The sequence below is a fragment of the Cnephaeus nilssonii genome (genome assembly GCF_951640355.1).
Source record: "Cnephaeus nilssonii genome assembly, chromosome: 18".
In the NCBI taxonomy this organism is placed as follows: domain Eukaryota; kingdom Metazoa; phylum Chordata; class Mammalia; order Chiroptera; family Vespertilionidae; genus Cnephaeus; species Cnephaeus nilssonii.
This window is the reverse complement of record NC_137089.1, coordinates 1,034,177-1,059,612: the sequence shown is the minus strand read 5'-3', so window position 1 is coordinate 1,059,612 and position 25,436 is coordinate 1,034,177. Positions and strand designations below refer to the sequence as shown.

The 25,436-nt window shown below is 65.5% G+C and overlaps 1 protein-coding gene across 3 annotated transcripts in view; it reads right to left on the bottom strand.

Moving 5' to 3' along the window:
- The window catches only part of TSNARE1 (t-SNARE domain containing 1), a 49,749-nt gene that overhangs the window by 4,851 nt on the left and 19,462 nt on the right, over nt 1-25,436 (bottom strand). For 2 of the 3 annotated variants that reach the window (XM_079796364.1, XM_079796366.1), the window contains exons 8-12: nt 25,189-25,347; nt 20,353-20,425; nt 18,220-18,302; nt 7,877-7,983; nt 5,720-5,828 (exon numbers count right to left, since the gene is read on the bottom strand). In XM_079796364.1, the coding sequence (XP_079652490.1) occupies nt 7,888-7,983; nt 18,220-18,302; nt 20,353-20,425; nt 25,189-25,347 (411 nt within the window). In that variant the 3' untranslated portion in view covers nt 5,720-5,828; nt 7,877-7,887. Of the gene's footprint in view, nt 1-5,719; nt 5,829-7,876; nt 7,984-18,219; nt 18,303-20,352; nt 20,426-25,188; nt 25,348-25,436 lie in introns of those variants that run through there. The other variant, XM_079796365.1, reaches the window with a different exon arrangement.

Here is a 25,436-nt window from a genome sequence, read left to right as displayed (position 1 = left end):
GACCCCACTGTGGGTTCCCGCGTCCACAAAGGAACGAGCACGGAGCGTCCGTCCGCACGGCCGTTCCTGTGTCCCCAGGGCGATCGGTCACAGCAGCAACAAGAAAACAAATACGATGGTTTTGTGTCCAACCTCAAACCTCAGCCCCATTTTTCCTTAAAGTCTCAGTGCTCACCCTGAAATCCTCCGGCTGCAGGATGTGGGGAGGGGCCCGGGGCAAGGACGCCGCCCGCCTCCGGGAACCAGGCACTCCCGCCAGGACTCCGGCGGCGTCACCAGCAGTGACAGGTGCTAATGCTGAACGCTGAGGCTATTTACACGGGAGTCTGACACGGAACATGAAGAGCCATTCCCATCGCTCACTGATCGGAGACATAACTGCACCCATAAAGCTCCCTGAGAGCTGCGGGGGGAGGGGCCGTGAGCACACCCCGCTGCCCCACAAAGGGCTCCTTAGCGCTGCTCATGGGGCCTCCCTGGGTCAGAGGCCCTCAGCGGGGACGGGGCGGGGGGGGGGGGGCGCCGGGGAGACAGCTCCTGGCACAGGGGCCTGGGGGCCAGAACGTCTGTGCAGACCGTGGTTTTCTTGGTCAAATATTGGCTAAGGGATGGGGCACACGGCCAAGGAGGTTAGAATTCATCTACTGGGGCACCTCCCTGCGTCTCAGTCCTGAGCTCTGACCCTGACCCTGGTCATACACGGAGTCCTGACCCTGGTCACACTCTGAGCCCTGACCCTGGTCACACTCTGAGCCCTGACCCTGGTCACCCTGAGCCCTGACCCTGGTCACACTCTGAGCCCCGACCCTGGTCACACTCTGAGCCCCGACCCTGGTCACACTCTGAGCCCCGACCCTGGTCACACTCTGAGCCCCGACCCTGGTCACACTCTGAGCCCCGACCCTGGTCACACTCTGAGCCCCGACCCTGGTCACACTCTGAGCCCCGACCCTGGTCACACTCTGAGCCCTGACCCTGGTCACACTCTGAGCCCTGACCCTTGTCACACTCTGAGCCCTGAGCCTGGTCACACTCTGAGCCCTGACCCTGGTCACACTCTGAGCCCTGACCCTGGTCACACTCTGAGCCCTGACCCTGGTCACACTCTGAGCCCTGACCCTGGTCACTCTCTGAGCCCTGACCCTGGTCACAGGCCTTGCCCTTACCCTGGTCACACCCTGAGCCCTGACCCTGGTCACACCCTGAGCCCTGACCCTGGTCACACCCTGAGCCATGACCCTGGTCACACCCTGAGCCATGACCCTGGTCACAGGCTGACCGACCCCTGACCCTGGTCACACCCTGAGCCCTGACCCTGGTCACACTGAGCCCTGACCCTGGTCACAGACTCCTGGGTGTGAGGGTCATTGGAGGGGAGTCCCTGGCACACACAGGCTCCCTCCCCTGGAGCGATACCAGCCAGGCCGCTGCACAACCCCATGTATTAATAATTTACAAGCCGATCCATTGCCCAACGCGCAGCCAGTCTGTGTTGCGAGGACCGATGCGCCTGCGGCCGCACATAACCTGGTGCCGATGGGATCCGCTCTGGCACCCCAGGGCCTCAGCCCCCCTCGGAGCCCTGGGGCCCACCAGCTGGGGGTACGTTTTGTAGGGACTTCGGGTCCCAGGGTGCGGTCGGCGGACGGGGGTCAGAGGGCAGCGAGCAGAGCCGGAGGCCCAGCTGCAGTCCCTGCGAACTGCAGCGACTCGCCACCCTTCTCTCCTGATGAGGAGGATCCCGGGGACGATTAGGCTCAGAATTACCGCGGAGGAGCGCTTTGGAGAAAAATAAATGGAAAAGGAACCCATCGGAGCTGTGATTGGGATGCAGTGTATCATCGTCAATTGAATTGCAAATACAAGAGGGTCCCTTGTCGATCCATCTCAGCGAGTAAACAATTTGGGTATTTAAATGGAAACTCGCTAAGGGAAGGAAGCAAGGACTGGGTTCAAGAGAGAACTGAAAACTTCGGGCTGAAAGCGGCTCTGGGATTCTGAGCGGGAAGGAGGGCACCCCCTGCCCGGCCTGCAGCTCCTGCCGCCTCCTCGGGAGCCATCCCGGGCGGGCCGAGCTCCTGGCTGCCTGCTTGGGAGCCATCTCCGGCTGGCTGAGCTCCCGCCGCCTCCCCGGGAGCCATCCCGGGTGGGCCGAGTTCCTGGCTGCCTGCTCGGTGCCTCCTGTGTTCCTGTGAGCCTCCCACAGCCACGGTGGCTCCTCGGTGTGCAGGTGGCTCCCCACCACAGGGCTCCCGTGAGCGGGGTCCTCGTTTACTTCCTGAACCAAGCCCAGGTGAGGGGGCGCTCAGAGCACGCAGCCATCAGGAGAGTGAATGGACGGGTAAGTGACCAGCAGATGGATGGATGAGTGGATGGATGATGGATGGATGGATGAGGGATGGATGGATGATTGAGGGATGGATGGATGATTGAGGGATGGATGGATGAGGGATGGATGGATGGATGATTGAGGGATGGATGGATGGATGGATGGATGAGGGATGGATGGATGGATGAGGGATGGATGGATGGATGGATAGATGAGGAATGGATGGATGAGGGATGGATGGATGGGTGAGGGATGGATGGATGGGTGAGGGATGAATGGATGGATAGATGAGGGATGGATGGATGGATGGGTGAGGGATGGATGGATGGATGGGTGAGGGATGGATGGATGAGGGATGGATGAGGGATGGATGGATGAATAGATGGATGGATGGATGGATGGATGGATGAGGGATGGATGGATGGATAGATGAGGAATGGATGGATGAGGGATGGATGGATGAATGAAGGATGGATGAATGAGGGATGGATGGATGATTGAGGGATGGATGGATGGGTGAGGGATGGATGGATGGATGAGGGATGGATGGATGGATAGATGGATGGATGGATGGATGAGGGATGGATGGATGGATGAGGGATAGATGGATGGATGAGGGATGGATGGATGGGTGAGGGATGGATGGATGGATGGATGGATGGATGAGGGATGGATGGATGGATGAAGGATGGATGGATGGATGAGGGATGGATGGATGGATGGATGGATGGATGAGGGATGGATGGATGGGTGAGGGATGGATGGATGGATGGATGAGGGATGGATGGATGGATGAGGGATGGATGGATGGATGAGGGATGGATGGATGGATGGATGAGGGATGGATGGATGGATGAGGGATGGATGGATGGATGAGGGATGGATGGATGGATGGATGGATGGATGAGGGATGGATGGATGGATGGATGGATGAGGGATGGATGGATGAATGAAGGATGGATGAATGAGGGATGGATGGATGGATGGATGGATGAGGGATGGATGGATGGATAGATGGATGGATGGATGAGGGATGGATGGATGGATGAGGGATGGATGGATGGATGAGGGATGGATGGATGGATGGATGGATGGATGGATGGATGGATGAGGGATGGATGGATGAATGAAGGATGGATGAATGAGGGATGGATGGATGGATGAGGGATGGATGGATGGATAGATGGATGGATGGATGGATGGATGGATGAGGGATGGATGGATGGATGAGGGATGGATGGATGGATGAGGGATGGATGGATGGATGGATGGATGGATGGATGAGGGATGGATGGATGGATGAGGGATGGATGGATGGATGGATGAGGGATGGATGGATGGATGATGGATGGATGGATGGGTGAGGGATGGATGGATGGATGGATGGATGGATGGATGGATGAGGGATGGATGGATGGATGAGGGATGGATGGATGGAGGAGGGATGGATGGATGGAAAGATGGAGGTGCATGAAGAATGGATGCTTCCTCCAGGGCACCGAGGTGGCTGAGAGGATGGCCAGGGAGAGACGGGACTGAGGAGAGATGGAAGGAAAGGGACATGGGTGCGGCCCCGCTGAGCAAACACCTCTGAGCCACCTGCCATGTGCCGAGGCCGGTCCTCCCGCCTCCCAGCCTCCCGGAAAGGGAGGTACGACAATTCCCACCGATCTCCGGCTCCGAGAATCCTGTCCGGCCTGGACACCAGGAGGCGCTTCTCATTCCTGCTCCACCCCCCGGGCCATGTGACCGGGGGACCGGGTTTCCCTCCGGGCGTCCCAGGAGGAGGGACAGGAGGGTCCTTCCCCCAGCCCCGCTGGCTCTGGGAGGGGATACCATGGTCACAGCTGCTCACACCAACCCCTGTCATGTCCTGTGCCCGTAGCCGATGGGCACCGCTGGGCAGGCGTCTCCGGCTGGGCTGGCTCGGCAGGGACAGCGCGTGGCTCTCAGCCTCTCGCCGCGCCACACGGCGGAGCTGAAGGTCACCCGGACTCCTTGAGCAGAGGCCTCGAGTCCAGCCGGCGCTGGCGGCTGCCGCTGACATCAGCACTGTCCTGGGCGCCTGCCTCCTGGCCCTGTGCTGGCCCCGAGCTGCCCTCGGCCACCCGCCTGAACTTCTCACCCCAACAGCTGCTCCACCCGGCCGAGGGCGGTGCCGATGGGCCAGCAGGGGGTGCCGGGGTCCTGCGTGTCCCACAGGAGGGCTGCCGGCCCCCGGCTCTCCAAGGTCATGCAGCTCAGAGGCAGGCGAGGCAGGACCCGGCCCGTGTCCTCCCGCAGGCGAACCCGTTCTCCGGCTCAGTGACCTCATCTGTCCAATGGGGGCCACAGCCCAGCACGGGGACCTCAGCTTACGGGGCCCAACCCGGTGCCTCCAGGTCTCAGGTTTCCCAACTGGGGCAGAGACTGCCCCTCCATCCCGAGTCCAGGGCCGGCCCTGCCCCCACAGCCCCGCCCAGCCTTCCAGCTCAGACGCCCAGTCGGGCCTGTCCCCGGCTGCCCCACACCTCAGGCCGCATGTCAAATCCAATTTGCTCCCGGCGCCTCCCGCAGACGCCCCTGGGGCCCGGGCAGCCACCGGTCACTGCAGCACAGCTGAGGAGGTGGCCGCAGCTCAGCCCCGGGTCTGCCCGCCCCCTGTCCAGGCTGCACCCCACACCTCCCCGTGCCCGCACCTCCCCATGCCCGCACCTCCCTGTCCCGGGGCAGAAAGAGCTGCTCAGAATCTTAAACCCTGAAGCAGGTGGGACGAAGCAGCCTGACCCAAACCTTTTAGGCCCCTCCCCCGCGAAGCAGCGCCTGAGACCCTCGGGGAGGCCTCCCGGGTGGGCCCCTCTCCTGCCCGGTGAGGCCCCGAGCTCTGTGGGGACCTGGGGGCAGTCTGCCCAGTGCTGTGCTGGCGGGATCCTACCTCGCCGGCCTGCACCCGCCCCACAGCCGGAGGGGCTGCCTCCATCTCGCCCACAGGGCTTCCCCGCCCCTTCCTGTGAGGGCGTCTCCTCCGCGGCCCCCTCTCCTGCAGGGGGTCTCTATTTCCGCTCCAGCCAGGACCCCTTCATCCTGCCCGCCCCGCTGGGCGTCAGGAGGCAGAGCAGGTGGGGTCTCAGGAGCGGCCTCCAATCCCGCAAGGTTTCCAGAGGCCCGGGCTGCTGGGTCTCCCCGGGAGGGGGCCGGGCCCTCCCATCCACACTGCGGCCCGTGGTGCTGGGTCTCCCGTGGGACCACCCCCAGCACACATTTCACACCAATGTCCCACCTTAGCCAGCACACTCTGCACCAGAGAGCACTGGGCTCACACACACACACACACACACACACTCACACACACAGCCAGGCTCCAGAGCCAGAAGGAGGCCTCCCGGGCGCAGGTGGAGACGCGGTGGGCTGAGCGGAGGCAGTTTATTGGGGTGCAGCCAGGGGCAGGCGGCGGGTCGGCGCCAGTGGGGACTACGGTGCGGCGCTCTCAGGGTTGCGCAGGCCCGGTGACAGCCTCCACCTGCAAACAATGGGCTCGGTCAGCGCCCCCAGAAAGGTGGCCTGCCGTGACCACAGGGGGCGAGAGGCCAGCGCTGCCCAGGCCTGGCTCTTCCCAGCCCGCCAGACCCCCGGGGCCCGCGGCCCCCCAGGAGCAGGGCCTCGAGCAGCGCCCCTCCCCTGGGCTGGTGGCAGTGCGAGAGGAGGTGCAGGGCCACTGGATGGACCCCCTCCCCCCCCCCAGCTGCCTGCCGGGGGCACCATCAGCAGGGAGGGAGGGCGGGCTGAGCCAGGCGGACACGCACGTGCTCCCGCAGACACGCACGTGCTCCCGCTTCCCACCCAGCTCTTCCCGGCCGGAGCCTGAGCTCCCCAGGCGGCCTGTCTGCAGGAAGCATCAGCCCACGTCGGAGAGCCTCTCCCTCCTCAGCTGCTGTGTGTATTTCACCACCGTCTCCTGTGTCCTCAGACAGCGCAGCAGGGACGGAGGGAGGACAGGCTGCGGCCCATGTCCTGTGGCGGGAGGGGGGCCCATTGAGCCCCTGGAAGATGGAGCTGGGGGCCTGGGGCTGGAGGAATTGGGGAGCCCCTCCCACAGCGGGGCCTGCAGCTGGAGCTATGCCCCTCGTCGGGACCAGCAGGAGTCCTGTCTCCTGCGCGCCCCACCCCACCCTCCCAGGCCCGTCCTCCCCATGCCCCGCCCTCTGTCCCTGGCTCAGCACGGAGGTCACCACAAGGCCCTGCCTCCCTCCCAGCAGTGAGGCTGGGATCCGCCCACCTGGAGGCGGAGGAGCGGTCCCGGGGGCACCCACCCGGCACACAGGCTGACAGTCCTGTGAGCCCTCCCAGCCTCCCAGGCCCCAGCCCAGCACAGACCAGAGCCGGCTCCTGACTGTCGGGGCGTCCCAGCCCGGCCGCGCACAGCCGCCCAGTAGCCACCTCTGAATTCCTCGTCCGTGGAAACCGTGGGCGATAAACGTCTGGGGCTGCGTTTGGACACTAAGCCTTAAGCTAAGTATTGCCCAGCAATAAGTAACTCAGACACCTGCCTGGCACGCAGCGGCGGCTCCGCGCTGTCACTCAAGGCGCGTCACCTGTTGTCCCGATCCGGTCCCCCTCCAGCTCCTGCCCAGGGCGCTGAGCTCGGGACCTCCCCACTCCCCAGTCCCGACGGGTCTCCACGAGGCTCCCGACTGAGTCTCCCCACCAGGGCCTCCTCCTTCTCCAGGGCTCCCAGCACATGCCCACCACACAGCCCGCAGCCTCCGCTCACTGACTGCCCAGAGGAATGGCTGGGCGTCACCTTCGGGAAGTCAGTGAGTAGTAACGGGAGCTACAGGTTGGCTGTGAGTTCCAGGAAAAGAGGCCCCCCCCCCTCTGCCGTGTCCCCTGCTGAGACACCTGGGCCTGGACACAGAGGAGGATGGATGGATGGATGGATGGATGGAAGGATGGATGGATGATGGATGATAAATGGATGGATGATGGATGGATGGATGGATGGATGGATGGATGGATGGATGGATGGAAGGATGGATGGATGATGGATGATGGATGATAAATGGATGGATGATGGATGGATGGATGGATGGATGGATGGATGGATGGATGGGTGGATGGATGGATGGAAGGATGGATGGATGATGGATGATAAATGGATGGATGATGGATGGATGGATGAATGGATGATGGTTGGGTGATGGATGGATGGATGCTGGATAGATGGATGGATGGATGGATGGATGGATGGATGATAGCTGATAAATGTATGGATGATGGATGGATGATGGATGATAAATGTGTGGATGGTGGATGATGGATGGATGGATGGATGGATGGATGGATGGAAGGATGGATGGATGATGGATGATAAATGGATGGATGATGGGTGGATGGATGAATGGATGATGGTTGGGTGATGGATGGATGATGGATAGTGGATGGGTAGATGGATGGGTAATGGATGGAAGGATGGATGACAGAGGGTTAGATGGGTGGTGGCTGCATGATGGATGGAAAGACGGGTGGGTGGGTGACGGAGGGATGAGGGTGTGGGGCTGGGGCACCTACCACAGGTGGCATCACTTTGGGACGGAGGTGGCGATGACAAGGATGATGACCAGCACGACGGTGACTCCAGCCGACAGGAAGTAGCACTTGATCTTGTGTCTCTGGAGCTGGGAGGGAGAAAGAGGGTGCTGTGTCTTGGCCCCCAACCTCCCACCCGGGGGCACATGGCTCCTGCCCGCTGGGGACTGTGGCACGCAGAGGGCCGGGCACCCTGGGCAGCGCCGAGGCAGAAGCTGTCCCTCCGGAGGGGTCTGCCCTGAGCTGGCACCACGCCCATCAGGAGCGGCGCTGGGCTGGGCGTGGAGGTGGCAGGGTGCTGGGGCGGTGCTCCTGGAGGAGGTGGGGCTGAACTTGGGGTTGGGGCTCGGTGTCCACAGTGAGCTTTGGGGTGAGGATCCGGTCCGGCTCTCAGGTACTCTCTCAGGTGTGGGCATTGCTGGGATGACCAGCCGCATCCAGCTGCCTCGAGTCATTCCACCTCGGGAGGGACCCACACACCAGCCCAAAGGCCAGCCATCATCACAAGGGCCCTGGGCCCGAGGGCAGGACACGGGCTCAGAGGTCACGTGACATGCCCCGGCGGTGTGGGTACATCTGAGACACATTGCTGGACAGACAGGCCAGTGTGTGCGGGAGGGGGCACAGGGGGCCAGGATGGGGTGGGCATGGCTGCATCGTTCCTGGGAGGCAAATACCCTCCCCCGCCCCCTGCCCTGGGGGGCAGGTCCCAGGGACACCCATCTGCAGGGGAGGGCTCAGAGCAACGAAGAGACTGCCCGGCCGGGTGGCTCAGTGGTTGAGCGTCGCCCTATGACCCAGGAGGTCACAGTTCGATTCCTGGTCAGGGCACACGCCCGAGTTGTGGGCTCCATCCCCATTAGGGGGTGAGCAGGAGGCAGCCGATCCATGATTCTCTCTCCTCATTGATGTTTCTCTCCCTCTCCCTCTCCCTTCTTCTCTGACATCAATAAAGATTTTAAAAAAGAGAGAGAGAGAGAGAGACCGGTCCAAGGCCACCGGCTCGTGACGACAGCAGGACTGGCACCAGCAGCAAGGCTTGCTCCCTCCTCCCCCCTCACAGACGGGGTGCCCGAGGTGTCCGCCCTCCTGCACACCCGGTTCCCTAACAAAGCCGGCAGCGAACCGAGCCCGGAGTAGCCTGTGGCGCGGCCCTGGGTGCCCGAGGGGGGTACGGCCATAGTCTGGCTTCACACCCGTCCCGCATCGAGGCCTGACCGTGACCCCGGCTGTGCCCCTGCCCCCATCAGCGTGGCCCAGGCAGAGCCCAGCTGACGGGACCCACTGGCGCCGCGCCCGCCATCTGTCAGGGCCGTGCCCAGGTGCCCAGCCTGGCCCGGCTCAACCTTCCCAGGATGCGGCGTTGGCCTCGCGCTGGGCAGTGTGATCCACACTCAGGCCTGGCCCTCCTGAGCCTCCTGTCCATCCTCCACCCCCACCCCAGGCTGAACAGGGCAGGGGGAGCCGGGAGCCGCAGGGCCCGGCTGGAGAGAGGGTGATCCTATGAGAAGCAGGCCGGTCACCCAGAGAGGATGTGGGGACGGAGGAAGGACTTCCCAGGACTCCCAGGCTCTGATCAGCGTCCACCCAGCTGGCCTCTCCAGCACCCCGCCCCCCGCCCCGATCCCTCCCGCCCAGCAAACCCACTGGGCCTCTGCAGCAACATCAAGGGGAAGAGGAGGGCGAGCGGTGACAGGCAGGGCCCGGCTGCCAGATGCTCGGCTGGGACAGATGGTGGAGGCGGAGACGGCCTTTGATGGGGTGCTCAGAGCCCCAGCCCTGCCAGCTCCCTCCTGGCACCAGGCAGCGTCCCTCCCACCGCCTCCCACTCCAGGCCCAGCACCTGCACCCACCCCCACCCCACCCCCATCCCAGGGGGAGCTCCCGGGCAGGGGAAGGAGCACCTGCCCCCCCCACCTCATCTCAGGGCTCAGGGCAGCCCCAGAGCAAGAGCCAGGGAGGGCAGCCTGAGGGGGCAGAGGCCACACCTCACTCCACCAGGAGCCCCCATGAGTGGGAGCCCCTTCCCCAGCTGGGAGCCAGTGGCCGCCCCTGGACACAGCCTCCACCAGGGCCGATGGAAACGCAGGGGCCACACGGGGACTTTCTGGGAAAGTGAGGGGTGTGTGTGTGGGGGGGGGACTCCCAAGAGCACGGGCGCTTTCCTGTGAGCACCTCTGTGTCCCGCAGGGGGCGCCGGGATGGCCATGGAGGTGCGGAGAGCTTGCCCCTCACTTTCTGGAGGTCCTTCCTGAAGGCAGGAGGCCCGGACCCCGGCGGGGCTGCTGGACGGACGGACGGGTGGGTGGGTGGGTGGATGGATGGATGGATGGATGGACGGACGGACAGATGGACAGACAGACGGATGGATGGAGGGATGGATAAATGAACAGACGGACGGATGGACGGATGGATGGAGGGATGGACAGACAGACGGATGGATGGAGGGATGGATAAATGAACGGACGGACAGACGGACGGATGGAGGATGAACAGACAGACGGATGGATGGAGGGATGGATAAATGAACGGACGGACAGACGGACGGATGGATGGAGGGATGGATAAATGGACGGACGGGTGGGTGGGTGGATGGATGGATGGATGGATGGATGGATGGATGGACAGATGGATGGATGGACGGATGGAGGGATGGAGGGATGGATAAATGGACGGACGGATGAATGGATGGACGGACAGATGGACAGACAGACGGATGGATGGAGGGATGGATAAATGAACGGACGGACGGACGGATGGATGGAGGGATGGACGCACCCATGTCCACATCAAGCCCTCCCCCTGGGCTGGCGGTCGGGGACAGAGCTGCGGGGACAGCACGGCGCTGACCTGGGAGGGGGGTCAGGGTTGGCTGTGCCTCTCCGTCTCCTGAGTCCCAACCCGCAGGGCCCGGAGGGGACTTCCTTGTTGAGGGGCCTTCACAGAGGTGACCCCGCCATAGCGGGTCCCTAGGGTGGGCCCGGACCCCGTCTGACTGGCGTCCTTAGGAGAGGCGGACGCTTGGGCCCAGGGACGCAGGGAGAGCGAACGTGGGGACCAAGGTCCGGGCCAGACCAGGGGCCTTGGGGGCCAACCCTGCGGCCGCCTGACCCCGGACTCCCAGCCCCTGATCCGTGAGTCCCAGCCGCCCCGTCCCAGCCACCCCGTCCCAGCCGCCCCGTCCCAGCCGCCCCGTCCCAGCCGCCCCATCCCAGCCGCCCCGTCCGTGGGGTGGGGGCAGAGTGGGCCGAGGCCAGTGAGGAGGGGGGTCCTCAGCCCTGCCCCGCCCCCAGGAAGGGCGCCCCGCCTGCTCCTCGCTCCCACACCCGGGTGCCCCAGCATCGGCTGTGACTGATTGTCTGAAATGACAGCCCCTCAGCAGGAGGCTGTGGGGAGCCAATTAACGCCAATTACGCTCCCGATTGGGGCCCAATTAGTGTCTTCCTGCCCATCGGAGCCTCTGGTGTGGTCGCTGTCAAGCTGATCCACCGGCTGGGGAAGAGCTCCACCTTCTGAGCCCCAGACCCACTGCTTCCGGCCGCCCCCCGAGGCCCCACGAGGCCCCAGGAGATCCCAGGAGGCCCTAGGAGGCCCCAGGAGGTCCCAGGAGGCCCCACGAGGCCCCAGGAGGCCCCAGGAGGTCCCAGGAGGCCCCACAAGGCCCCACGAGGCCCCACGAGGCCCCACGAGGCCCCAGGAGGCCCCAGGAGGTCTCAGGAGGCCCGAGGAGGGTGCGGGCCCCGGGCTTGCCCAGCCTCCCAGTCCTGCGGGGCCCCTGCACGAGCTCCTCCCTCAGCCCGGGCACCTTCATTTAGAGAACTCTCCCTCATTCTCCAAAACCAACTCCAGCAGCGCCGCCTCCAGGATGCCCTCCCTGATGCTCCCCTCACATTGGGCTCCCCGGCCCCTGCTTCCCTCAGAGCACAGCCGCCGTCACCCTCTGCTCCTGCCCCTCTCCCACTAGGCTCTCGAAGACGGGGCAACGTTCGGCCCAGTGCCGCCCCAAACCTGGCGAGGCTCAATGGAAACAGGATGATCGCCAGGGGGTCCAGGGAAGGGCCCTGCACATGCCGCCCTCAGGCCTCATGGGCTCCGTGTCCGCGGTGAGGAAGTACGGACGCTGGGCTGTCAGTCCCAGGGCCCCCACCAGGTGCCCCTCTGCCTGGTCCCCTCCCACTGAGACCAGGGGCGGGGGGTCCTTCGGGGACAGCCAGTGGGCGGGAGGGCGGGCAGGGTGGGCAGGGGCGTGACCCCAGGCCTGGGAGAAGCTTGGCCCGCACTCTGCAGCCCTTACGGACCAGCACCCGGGCCTTACGGACCAGCACCCGGGCCTTACGGACCAGCATCCGGGCCTTACGGACCACCATCCGGGCCTAGGGACCAGCATCCGGGCCTAGGGACCAGCATCCGGGCCTTACGGACCAGCACCCGGGCCTTACGGACCACCATCCGGGCCTTACGGACCACCATCCGGGCCTTACGGACCAGCATCCGGGCCTTAATGACCAGCATCCGGGCCTTACGGACCAGCATCCGGGCCTTACGGACCACCATCTGGGCCTTACGGACCACCATCCGGGCCTTACGGACCACCATCCGGGCCTTACGGACCACCATCCGGGCCTTACGGACCAGCACCCGGGCCTTACGGACCACCATCCGGGCCTTACGGACCACCATCCGGGCCTTACGGACCACCATCCGGGCCTTACGGACCAGCACCCGGGCCTTACGGACCACCATCCGGGCCTAGGGACCAGCATCCGGGCCTTACGGACCACCATCCGGGCCTTACGGACCAGCATCCGGGCCTAGGGACCAGCATCCGGGCCTTACGGACCAGCACCCGGGCCTTACGGACCACCATCCGGGCCTTACGGACCACCATCCGGGCCTTACGGACCAGCATCCGGGCCTTAATGACCAGCATCCGGGCCTTACGGACCAGCATCCGGGCCTTACGGACCACCATCTGGGCCTTACGGACCACCATCCGGGCCTTACGGACCACCATCCGGGCCTTACGGACCACCATCCGGGCCTTACGGACCAGCACCCGGGCCTTACGGACCAGCACCCGGGCCTTACGGACCACCATCCGGGCCTTACGGACCACCATCCGGGCCTTACGGACCACCATCCGGGCCTTACTGACCAGCACCCGGGCCTTACGGACCAGCACCCGGGCCTTACGGACCACCATCCGGGCCTTACGGACCACCATCCGGGCCTTAGGGACCAGCAGCGGTGTAGGCCCAGCCAGTGGGGAGCACCTTCTCACAAAGCGTGAAGCAGAGAGACCCAAAGGGCCGGGCTGCCTCGTGTGCAGGGCTCCCTGGGGAGGCTCAGGGAGGGGGGGGGCAGGGAGAAGGGAGGGGAGGGGTTTGGGGGAGCTCCCCTTGCACCGTCTGCAGGGCCCTGCGGGCACCCAGGCCCTGCTCCCCGAGGTCCCCGAGGTCCCCGAGGTCCGGCAGTGCAGAGAGGGCAGTGACTCCCCAGGGCTCCCGGAGGGGCTGGGTGGGCACGTGGGTGCGGGGTGCTGCCCCTCTGGCCCACGGGGACCCTCGTCCCCGCGGAACCTCCCGACCCTACCGTGTCCTCAGAAGCTGTTTCTCATGCACATGTCTTCGGAATTCGTGGCATTTCAGAAACGTCTCTGTATATATTTAGACTCCGTTTCAAAAGAATTATTCACCATCAGCGGGTCTGGGTAGATGGGTGTGGAATGGATTGTTTAAGTGCTCGCATCAAAAATACCCCGTGTTCTAAGTGGGTTACAAATGCCGGCGGATCGCAACGGCGCGTTCTGCACTGACCCGGGCACTCCGTCCCGAGGGCGCGGACAGGGTGCGGGCGCCGAGAGCTCTCCGCTGGGACCCGAGGTCCCCGGCGCCTCCTCTGGGACGGGCCATGGGGTCCCTGCAACCTCGAGGCCTGTCGCCCAGGTGCGGCCAGAGAGCCCACGTGTGCTGGAACCGCGAGGGCGGGCCACCCGAGGGGAGGGGGGGAGGGGCACCCTCGAGGCCAGGACAGGGACTTATCTGCGGCCGGCAGCGCAGAGGGGAGAGGAAACGCGCTGCTGTCCGCGACGGGGTCTCATCAAAGGGAAGCTGAGAGGGCACCTAGGCAAGCGGCAGACAAGACCCTCCAAGGCGTGGCGGCCTGCGCACTCCCTGGCAGGGGGCACGCCGTCCCACCGCCGGCCACCGCGCTGTGGGCTGTTTCAGAGACAAACGCTGGCTGAGGAGGGAGCCTTTACAAAGACGGGGAGGCTGTCGCTGGAGAAAGCCGTGGTCCGCGTGTATTTATTTTTATTTTTTAAAGAACTTTTTAAAAACATACAGTTGAATTGACTTCAGAGAAGAAGGGAGGAGAGGGAGAGAGAAACACCAAGATGAGAGAGAATCATGGATCGGCTGCCTCCTGCACGCCCCACACTGGGATCGAGCCGGCAACCCGGGCGTGTGCCCTGACTGTGACCAGGACCATGATCTCCTGGGTCAGAGGTCAACGCTCAACCACTGAGCCCCGCCGGCCGGGCTAAGTGTACTTAACACGTCACCACAGACGGAAATAAGCCGAGACGTCCTGTGTTCACAGGCGAAATGGCCCAGAAACAATGCCAAGGCTGCTTCGGGAACCTCCCGCGGCGGCTCCCAAATATGCGCATGAGGGGCAAAGGCGAGGGAGGGGCCGCACCCCGAAGAGTAGGGTGACAGTCCGCCCTCAGACAGCATCACTAGCGCACAGCTGGGTGACAGACAGCGAAGGGTCATGTGGCGCGGGGCGGGGACCCAACCACACGCGTGGGAGCCGACTGCGGGCAGAGCCGCCAGGCAGCGGGCGGGAGGGTGGGCACGGACTGCCCCTCGGACGATGGGAAGGGCGACTGGCTCCCTCGAGGAGAACCAGGCTCTGTAGATGCGTCTCCCGTGCCACCGCGCCGGCCCTGGAGCCCACGGCGAGGCTCCCGGCGGAGGCCCCGCTCCTAACGAGCCCCCGTGGCTGCCCCGCAGCAGCAGGTACCCTCCTCTCCCCCGTGGAGACCACGGAGTCACCTGGCCAGGAACTCGCACGGTGTGAGGGTCCCGCCGCCACAACCCGCACAGAGACCATCCCCAGCGACGGTCCTCCCTCCCGCGCCCTCCCGGGGCGGCCAGGTGACACCGCTCCAGGCCTGGGGTCTGTGTCCAGCGAGGAGGGCACAGGGGGCCCTGAGGATGCCCGGGTGCCCGCCCCCCTCCTGCAGAGCAGCCGCCGTGGCGCTGTCTGTGGTGCTGACGCTCGGGCCTGGAGCCGTCCCGGACCAGGAGCCCATTTCAATGATGGGCATGCTGAGGCCCAGGGTCACACAGAAGGTGAGTGACAGCTCAAGCCCAAGTCGCTGGAATGAGACCAGACGTCCCACCCCCACCCGCGGTCAGGCCTCTGTTCTCAGACGCCGAGCCCGTCACAGGGACCTTCCCGGGAGCTGGCCATTCCCTGCGGCCGGGGCTCCAAAGGAGAAGCCAGGCCCCCAGAACCATCATCAGGAAAGGACACGGAGGAGGTCACGGTCAGATTTCCGGTCAAGGGCACAGGTCTGGGTTATGGGCTCCTCGATCCCCCGTGGGGGGGGGGGGGGGCGTGCAGGAGGCAGCCAGTCAATGATTCTCTCTCATCACTGATGTTTCCATCTCCCTCTCCATCTCCTTTCCGCTCTGAGATAAACAAAATAAACAAACAAACATACACGGAAGGACAAGGTGGAGGGTTCTCCTGCTCACGCCCTCCCCCACGCCTCCACGCACCCGTGAGCGCGCACCTGCCCATCCCCATCCCCATCCCCGCGGCGCTGCTCCGCCCTCCTTTAGGCCGCGAAGGCCCCGCCCAGGAGCCAGGCTGTGGCCATTAGAGGAGCAGCTCCCGTCCCTCGGGCCTCCTCCACCGCCACCCGCACCCTCTCTGCGGAGCACGCACGTCAGGGTTCGAGGGTTAATCCTGTGGTTTCTCTCTTCTGCTGTCGAGAGGTCACCGACAGGAGACGGGTTAATAACGCGTGGGCAGCAGGGTGGGGAGCGGGAGCGGCCGGCGCCGGGCCCCAGGGTGTCCGTCCCCGCGGGGCCCCCACTGGCTGTGACCCAGCTCCATCGTGACGTGGGTGGGGTGGCGCTCTCCTCTGAGCCTGCAGACCACGCAGGGATGTGGGAACACGGTCCGCGCTGAGCCACCGCTCAGGGCCGCGCCAAGTCCCTGCGAGCTGGGCCAGGACCCAGGCGGGACGCAGGGCCGGCTCCTCTGGGAAGCACGGCGGTGGCCGCCCGCCCAGCCAGCCTCCGAGGGGCTCCGCTCGAATGAGGGCAAGAGGCTGGGCCCACGGGACCCAGAACACTGTTCCTCTGAACTTGAAGGAAAATAGTCTCATTTGCATGCAATTTGCATACAGCTGCTGAAAATGAGCCCACATTCCCCACCACTTTAACACCACATTGTTTCTGCCTTGAAAGGGACCTTCCCACGCACACGCCAGTCCCCCAACACCCGCCACGGTGGTGTCCCCTCGTCACCTCTCGCTGGAGCAGCCGGGGTTCACCAGGCAAAGCTGGGGCAGCGGGGGTGGGGGGGGGGGTGCTGGGCGGAGCACTGGGGCCCTGCACGGCTGGCCTGGGAGTCTAACCTCGGAGGCCGGCGGTCCGGCTGCAGAGCGTCCTGTCAGCCTCTCAGGCCAGTTCCCAGCTCCCTGCCCTCGAACCAGACACCCTGGCCAGGCCCAAAGGCGGGGTTAACCCCAACCCTGGCCTATAAATCAGGAATGACGCCTGGCGGGGGCGGGGCTCAGTGACTGAGCCTCAACCTAGGAACCAGGAGGTCAGTGTTGATTCCCGGTCAGGGCACAAGCCCAGGTTGCGGGCTCGATCCCCCGAGTGGGGCGTGCGGGAGGCAGCGATCAATGACTCATCATGGATGTTCCTATCTCTCCCTCTCCCTTCCTGAAATCAATAGAAATATATTAATAATAACAAATACATAAATACATAAAACCGAATGTCTCAGGGACCCCAAACCACACGCCACCCCCAGCCCAGCAGCGCCCGCCCCGCACCGGGTGAGCACGCGAGTGTGCAGGCGCACAGGCCGAGTGCTGGGCACTGAGCTCAGGCTCCGCACGCCTGGGCGGGGTCAGTGCCCCGGCAGCATGGACAGCGGGCGTGGCACCCACGTCCCCCGTCACAGCGCCATCCAGCAGGCTCAAAGGAGGGGCCGCCCCCAAAGTCACCATGAAGCTGGGTTGCAGCGGCGCCAGCCTTGAACCCAGGCCCGCCTGGTCTGGGGGAGCACATGGGGTGCAGGAGCCTTGTCAGAGGGGGCGCTGCCTGAGGCAGGAACCAACATCTGCATCCACCCAGTGCCCATCTGCCCACCACCCACCTGTGCCCACCCAAGTTGGCCATTGTCCATCCCCACCCTGCCCCTCTGTTTGTTATATATCCACCCACTCACTGCCAATCCACTGTTCAATCACCCACCTCGCATCCACCATCCATCTCCTCCCTCCTCTCATCCTCCTCCCTACATCCATCCACCCATCCATCCCCCCTCATCCATCCATCCACCCATCCACCCATCCATCCATCCACCCATCTACCCATCCATCCATCCCCCCTCATCCATCCATCCACCCATCCACCCATCCCCCCCTCATCCATCCATCCACCCATCCACCCATCCATCCCCCCTCATTCACCCCTCCACCCATCCATCCATCACCCCCTCATCCACCCATCCATCCATCACCCCCTCATCTATCCACCCACCCATCCACCCATCCCCCCCTCATCCATCCATCCACCCATCCACCCATCCATCCCCCCTCATTCATCCATCCACCATCCATCCATCACCCCCTCATCCACCCATCCACCCATCCATCCATCACCCCCTCATCCACCCATCCACCATCCATCCATCACCCCTCATCCATCCATACCCCCATCCACCCATCCACCCATCCATCACCCCCTCATCCACCCATCCATCCATCCCCCCCTCATCCATCCATCCATCCACCCACCCATCCATCCATCCCCCCCTCATTCACCCATCCACCCATCCATCCCCCACCCCCCTGCCACCCCGCAGCCGGCAGGGCCCTGCACCCTCCACAGGTGACACCGCAGGAGGCAGGGCGACCACCCTGGAGGTGCAGACCCGCCACCCCGCCCTCTCCCCGCCCTCATGCCAGTCCTGGGCTCAGAAATGCCCCGTGGTGTGCCCCTCTCCGGGGAGGTCAGCCTGAGGCTTCTGGGATGGGGAGGGGAGGAGGCCGGGCTGTCCCTCGGACTTACTTGGTGCCGGCTGGCTCCAGCCAGGAGCTCCCTGGCGGCCTCCGTGTGCGAGGACGCTGCCTCGACGCTGGCTTCAATGCTATCTGCAAACCAGACAACAGGAGCGGTTAGCCTGAGCCTGAGGGGGGGACCGAGGGGGGCAGAGCACCGCAGGCCCCTGGCCCCGCCCCGCCCGCCCGCAGGGTTGTAGGAACAGCCCCGGTGAGGCGGGCGTCTCAGAGGCGCTGGGCCCTGGGCCCGGCCGTGGCTGCCCAGGTCAGCCCTCCCCTGCCCTCCCCTCCCGAGCCGGAGCCGGTCCCTCTGGTCAGTCTGCCGCTGGGACTCCGTCACCATCTGGGTGACGTCTGAGTGTCCGTCTGGCACACCCCACCCTGCTGCAGGCGGCCAGAGGCGGGACAGGCTGAGCCGCCACGCTGAGGCCCGAGGAGCGGGTGCCGGGAGGACGGTGACAGGGCGGTCGGAGGCAGAGGGCGCCCTGAGTGGTGACAGGCCCAGGGCAGGTGGCGCCCTCGCCACTCACTCCTCCTGGGGCGCACACGGTGCCGGGAGGTCACGGGCTCCCCTGGGTCTCGGACATGAGCAGAGCCCCGGGCCGGCAGGGCTCAGGCACGGCGTGGGCTCCCAGGGGCCTCGCTCAGCCAAGGAGCGGGTGCAGGGGGGGCCTGGGCCTGGCCGGGTGCTGAGCGTGTGGGCTCTGGGCACCTGGGCCAGGGAAGCAGCAGGGAAACCCCCCTGAGCACCAGTGTTGGGGGGCCACTCAGTGTGGGGGGGCCACTCAGTGTGGGGGACCACTCAGTGTGGGGGACCACTCAGTGTGGGGGGGCCACTCAGTGTGGGGGGGCCACTCAGTGTGGGGGGACCACTCAGTGTGGGGGACCACTCAGTGTGGGGGACCACTCAGTGTGGGGGGGCCACTCAGTGGGGGGGGCCACTCAGTGTGGGGGACCACTCAGTGTGGGGGGGCCACTCAGTGTGGGGGACCACTCAGTGTGGGGGGCCACTCAGTGTGGGGGGCCACTCAGTGGGGGGGGCCACTCAGTGGGGGGTCACTCAGTGGGGGGGGCCACTCAGTGGGGGGGGCTACTCTGTGTGGGGGCCACTCAGTGGGGGGGTCCACTCAGTGTGGGGGGCCACTCTGTGTGGGGGGCCACTCAGTGGGGGGGGCTACTCTGTGTGGGGGCCACTCAGTGGGGGGGTCCACTCAGTGTGGGGGGCCACTCTGTGTGGGGGCCACTCAGTGGGGGGGTCCACTCAGTATGGGGGGGCCACTCAGTGGGGGGTCCACTCAGTGTGGGGGGCCACTCTGTGTGGGGGGCCACTCAGTGAGGGGGGGCTACTCTGTGTGGGGGCCACTCAGTGGGGGGTCCACTCAGTGGGGGGGTCCACTCAGTGGGGGGGGCCACTCAGTGGGGGGGGCCACTCAGTATGGGGGGGCCACTCAGTGGGGGGGTCCACTCAGTGTGGGGGGCCACTCTGTGTGGGGGCCACTCAGTGGGGGGGCCACTCAGTATGGGGGGGGCCACTCAGTGGGGGGGCACTCAGTGGGGGGGCCACTCAGTGGTGGGGGACTCAGTGTGGGGGCTGGCCCACGGGGGGGCTGGTGGCCCTCACGGGAGGGAACTCCCGCAGTGCTGCCCCCGCGCACACACACACACACACATACACACACATACACACACATACACACATACACACACATACACACACACATACACACACATACACACACATACATACACACACACATACACACACACATACACACACACACACACACACACACACACACACACACACACACACACGCTTCCTGAGAAGAGGCCACAGGACCAGCAGCAGCAGAACCAGGACCTCAGGTGCCCCCGCTCCCCCGCCCAGCACTCCCGCTCCTGCCCTCCCTCGTGCAGCCCTGGGGCGGGGAGGAACCCAGGGGCCATGGAGGCCAGGACCCATCCAGGAGCACAATGGGTGGGGCCCTCCTGTATAAACCCCGCCCCCCGGTTTCCTAGGCGAGGAGACCGCTCAGACCCCAGAACCGCCCTGGCCTGGCTCCTCCCGGCGCAGCTGTGCCCACGCCTGGGGAGCGGGCAGCTGGACGGGGAGCAGGTGGCTGGGCGGCGGCGTGGCACCCACCGATGGCCTCTCCTTGCTCCGACACCATGGAGGCCAAGTCCTTGAGGATCTGGGTCACATCCAGCAGGTCGCTCTGTGGAAACAAGACGGTGCCATGAGCTGCCGGGCTGCGGTGGAGGCCCAGGCCCGCACCCGAGTGCTGGCGAGAGCCAGCCGCCGACACGCCCGCCTGGTGCCGGGTCAGCCCCCGAGTCAGGGGCAGGGCTGGGGTCTGCACGCTGTCTCCCAGGCCAACCCCAAACTCCCCGAGTGCCGCGGCCATGGCTCCACACCGGCACAGAGCACAGCGTGGCCCTGGAGGGCTGAGTCCAGGCAGGTCAGGGTCCCCAGCACGGCCCCGCGGCCCTCAGCAGAGGGAAGAGCTGTCTGCTCCCAGTCCCGTAGGCACTTCATACCCCACCCCAACGGCTCCGCTCTGTGTGTCGGCACTGCATAGGCCACACACGGGCGCTGCCAGTGAATCCTGAAGGGGGGTGGGTGGTGGGTAGGTGGGTAGATGGATGGTGGGTGGATGGATGGATGGTGGGTGGTGGGTGGTGGGTGGTGGGTGGATGGATGGATGGGTGGTGGGTGGATGGTAGATGGATGGGTGGCTGGATGGATGGTGGGTAGATGGATGGATGGTGGGTGGATGGAGGGATGGATGGGTAGATGGGTGGATAATGGGTTGTGGGTGGGTAGATGGATGGATGATGGATGGATGATGGATAGTGGGTGGGTGGATGGATAGATGGATGGATGGGTGGATGGTAGATGAATGGATGGATGGATGGATGATGGGTGGATGGGTGGATGGGTGGATGGTAGATGAATGGGTGGGTGAATGATGGATGGATGACTGGATGATGGATGATGGATGATGATGATGGATGGATGATGGATGATGGATGATGGATGGATGATGGATGATGGATGGATGGGTGATGGATGGATGGATGGATGGATGGATGGATGGATGGATGATGAATGGATGATGAATGGATGAATGAATGGATGATGGATGGATAATGGATGGTGGGTGGGTGGGTGGTAGCCCCACTGCTATACAAACGTTGCGTGGCTTCATGAAGCTAGTGTGTGGGGTGAGGAGCAGAAACTTGGACCCTGAGAACTTGGGGCATCCCCTGCCCCACACATCACGCTGCCTCTGGCATCTCCCATGACACCAACTCCAACTTCCCTCCATTTGCCCAGCAGAGCAGCAATGATGCTGGGGAGACAAGCCCACAGCACGCCCACCTGCCCCGCCCCCGCCGGCCCGCCCGCCCGCTCATTAGCTCCTTCTGAGACAGGATCGATGGCCACAGGTCACCTCACCCTGCAGCCTCTGGCAGGGAGACGCAGCTCCTCCCTGGAGTTCTGGGAAGCGCACGATCAGCACGAGCCTAAGCCCCCACACACCACTGATCGTATGTCAATCACTGGGATCGGGGCCCACGGCCGGGAAGGTGGTGGCGAGCATGGGGCCTGCGGGTGCTGGCTCCAGGGTCTGTGCATCCGGGTGGGGGCAGGTGCCCCGAGCCTGGGCCGTTTTGTGGGAGCCGCGTCACCGGGGCCTGTCTTGGTGCCCTGTGGGCTTGGGAGGCCGAGCTGAGGTGCCACCCTCAGGCCGAGACACCAAGGTCACAGACAAGGGCTGCAGGCTCGCCAGGGCCATGGACAGACTGACCACCTCCAGACTCCAGGTTCCTGCCCACCCGCCAAGGTGCGCTGACCAACCGCACGCCAGCCTCGGCCTGGGCCAGGAGTGCCCTGGGCCTCAGTGGACAGACCTCTCCTGCGAGGCCGGCGGGAGGAGGTTCCCAGGAGGAGCACAGACCGGCTGGCGTGGGCGTGTCTGGGCACAGGCGCTGGTGGGACAGCGACCCTCCAGTCACTACAGGGCACCCGGCCTGGGCAGCCTCAGCCCGGACGGGGGACACCGGGGCAGGTGGGGCCCGGCGCCCAGGCAGCCTGGAGGACACCCCAGAGGTCTGGATCCCGGGAGCCAGGGCGGGAACCCCGCTCCCGCAGTCCCGCCCTCAGTGCTGGGTGTGGGCTTGAGGCTGGCTGGTCGGGGCCTGAAGGAACGGGCTGCTCAGGGGCTGAGACACCCCTGGAGCTGCCCAGACGGGGTCCTCCGAGGCGTCAAGCAGCCCTGACCGCGGTGCATGAGGGTGCCGGGGACGGGGCCTGTGCCAGGCGTGGAGCCTCCTGACTCTCCTGCCACTGGCTCCGAGCACCTGCACGGGACGCAATAAAACCTGGGCGTGTGCTCCGAAATGCCACTGCGTTTTCCCCGTCGCACGAGCTCCGCTTACAATTAGGGTCTTGGCCACCCTCCACCTACAAGGACGTGGGTTCCGGTTGATGGAGCAGCGAACTGTGCTGATTTATTCGGGGTTTACAGCTCCGTATCAGCCAGACTTCAGCCAGGGCAGCACCCTGCCGGGGCTCCCAGCACCCACTACGGGAGGGCCGGGCCGGCCCTGCTCAGCCTCAAGCTGCTTCCTGGCCCCTGCTCACCCGGCCTCCTCCCTCCTAAGCTGCCAGGTAGCCATGGCAACCGAGCAGCGGGGCTGTGAGCTGGCACCTGGGTCAGGTGACAGGACGCTCCAGCTGCAGGTGAACTGGGCTGGCAGGCGCAGCTGGGAGTGGCTGTGGTGGGCGCCAGGCCCGCGAGCCAGACAGCTCCTGGTCAGCCCGCTGCGTTGGCAATGGTCCGGCATGCGCCCTCTCCTCTAGCCTCTCCTTCCCCGGGAGACGGCACTGCCTGCCCGCAGACAGGAAGAGCCAGCCCCGCCGGGAGGTGCTGCCGGGCGCACGGAGCCGGCTCTGACCGACCTGGCGTGGCTGCCTGACCTCCACGTCCTTCTCATCCGGGAGGGAGGCCAGCGCGGGGGCAGGCGTCAGAGCCGAGGACAGCCGCTCTGGTCAGAGCCGAGGACAGCCCACTCCGGTCAGAGCCGAGGACAGCCGCTCCGGTCAGAGCCGAGGACAGCCCACTCCGGTCAGAGCCCGGAGGACAGCCGCTCCGGTCAGAGCCGAGGACACCCCGCTCCGGTCAGAGCCGAGGACAGCCCGCTCCGGTCAGAGCCCGGAGGACAGCCGCTCCGGTCAGAGCCGAGGACACCCCGCTCCGGTCAGAGCCGAGGACAGCCCGCTCCGGTCAGAGCCCGGAGGACAGCCCGCTCCGGTCAGAGCCCGGAGGACAGCCCGCTCCGGTCAGAGCCCGGAGGACAGCCCGCTCCGGTCAGAGCCCGGAGGACAGCCCGCTCCGGTCAGAGCCCGGAGGACAGCCCGCTCCGGTCAGAGCCCGGAGGACAGCCCGCTCCGGTCAGAGCCCGGAGGACAGCCCGCTCCGGTCAGAGCCCGGAGGACAGCCCGCTCCGGTCAGAGCCCGGAGGACAGCCGCTCCGGTCAGAGCCGAGGACACCCGGCTCCGGTCAGAGCCGAGGACAGCCCGCTCCGGTCAGAGCCCGGAGGACAGCCCGCTCCGGTCAGAGCCGAGGACAGCCCGCTCCGGTCAGAGCCCGGAGGACAGCCCGCTCCGGTCAGAGCCCGGAGGACAGCCCGCTCCGGTCAGAGCCGAGGACACCCCGCTCCGGTCAGAGCCCGGAGGACAGCCCGCTCCAGTCAGAGCCGAGGACAGCCGCTCTGGTCAGTGACCGGAGTACAGCCCGCTCCGGTCAGAGCCGAGGACACCCCGCTCCGGTCAGAGCCCGGAGGACACCCCGCTCCGGTCAGGCGGCCGGGCCGAGGCCCAGCAAGGCCCCACCCCCCATGGCCTGGGCCCAGTGACAGGGCTTCTCCGGCCTCAGTGACGCTGGGACAGGATCTCCCTCCCACAGGCTCTTATGGGGGCAGATGAGAAGGTGCGTGAGCCAAGTCCGCACAGCCCCTCACCCACAGCCCCTCACCCACAGCCCCTCACCCACAGCCTTCCGAGGAGCCTCACCCGCACTCACCCACCCACCCCCACCATTCCCCACCCCCACCATCCCCCACCCCCACCATCCCCCACCCCCACCATCCCCCACCCCCACCATCCCCCACCCACCCCCACCATCCCCCACCCCCACCATCCCCCACCCACCCTTTGTCCAGGAAGCAGTCACTGAGCCCAGTGTCCTTGGCCCCTCGGGGCTGGGAACACAGCAGTGACGGGCACACCCTGCCCCCGGGGCTTCCACTCCGGTGGACAGAGAGACACAACGCGATCATCAGCTAAACAGGAAGTCGGACGAGGCGGGGCACTGAAGCCTGCTGTGACCCAGGGACCCCAGGCCCCGCTCGGGCTGCGTGCTCAGCAGCAGAGGGCGCGGGACGGACAGCCTAGGACGGGAGTGCAGGACGGAGGTGCATGGCCGCGGGACGGGCAGCGGGAACTCCACCTTCGCTAGTGGAGGGCCCGGGCGGGGAGGGCCCCGGGCGGGAGGGCCTGGCCTCTGGCACGGCTGTGGTGAATGGACGGACCACCAAGTGCAGCAGACAGGCCGGGGACAGAGCTGAAGAACCTGGTCGCACGCTGGTCACGGCGTGAGCGCCTCAGGAACGTGTGTGCCCCGGCGTGGCCACAGGGACCGACCGGCCCCCAGGGCAGGCCCCAGCTCTGCCGGACGCTGTGCCCGACTGGGGAACCCAGGGTGGCAGGCAAGACACCGAGCAGTTCTGATGGGTCCCCTGGGCCCCACCTCTCCACACCCCCGGGGCCAGGGAGGGCCCCTGCCGTTCAGGCGGGAGCGGCCTCAGTCTGCTGACCACGGGGCGTGTCGCCACCACAGGGAACCCAGGGTCCAGTGCACACACACACACACAACACAGGCGCACACGCACATGCACACGCACAGGCCTCACCTCGAGCCGCAGGACGGCCTCCTCGCGCAGCCGCACGGCCTCCAGGTCCTGCTCGGTGAGCTCGGGGAGCAGCGCCTGCGCCAGGCCCTGTCGCGTGCTGTCGCCCCCGTGGACGCTCTCCTCCGGGTCAGCCAGCGCGGCCCGAGGGGCCCAGGGGCTCTGTGATGACGACAGGTGTGACCACGGCGCACGACGGCCATAGGCCCGGCCCCTCCCAGCGGCGGCTCCTCCGGGAGGCTGTCTTGGCT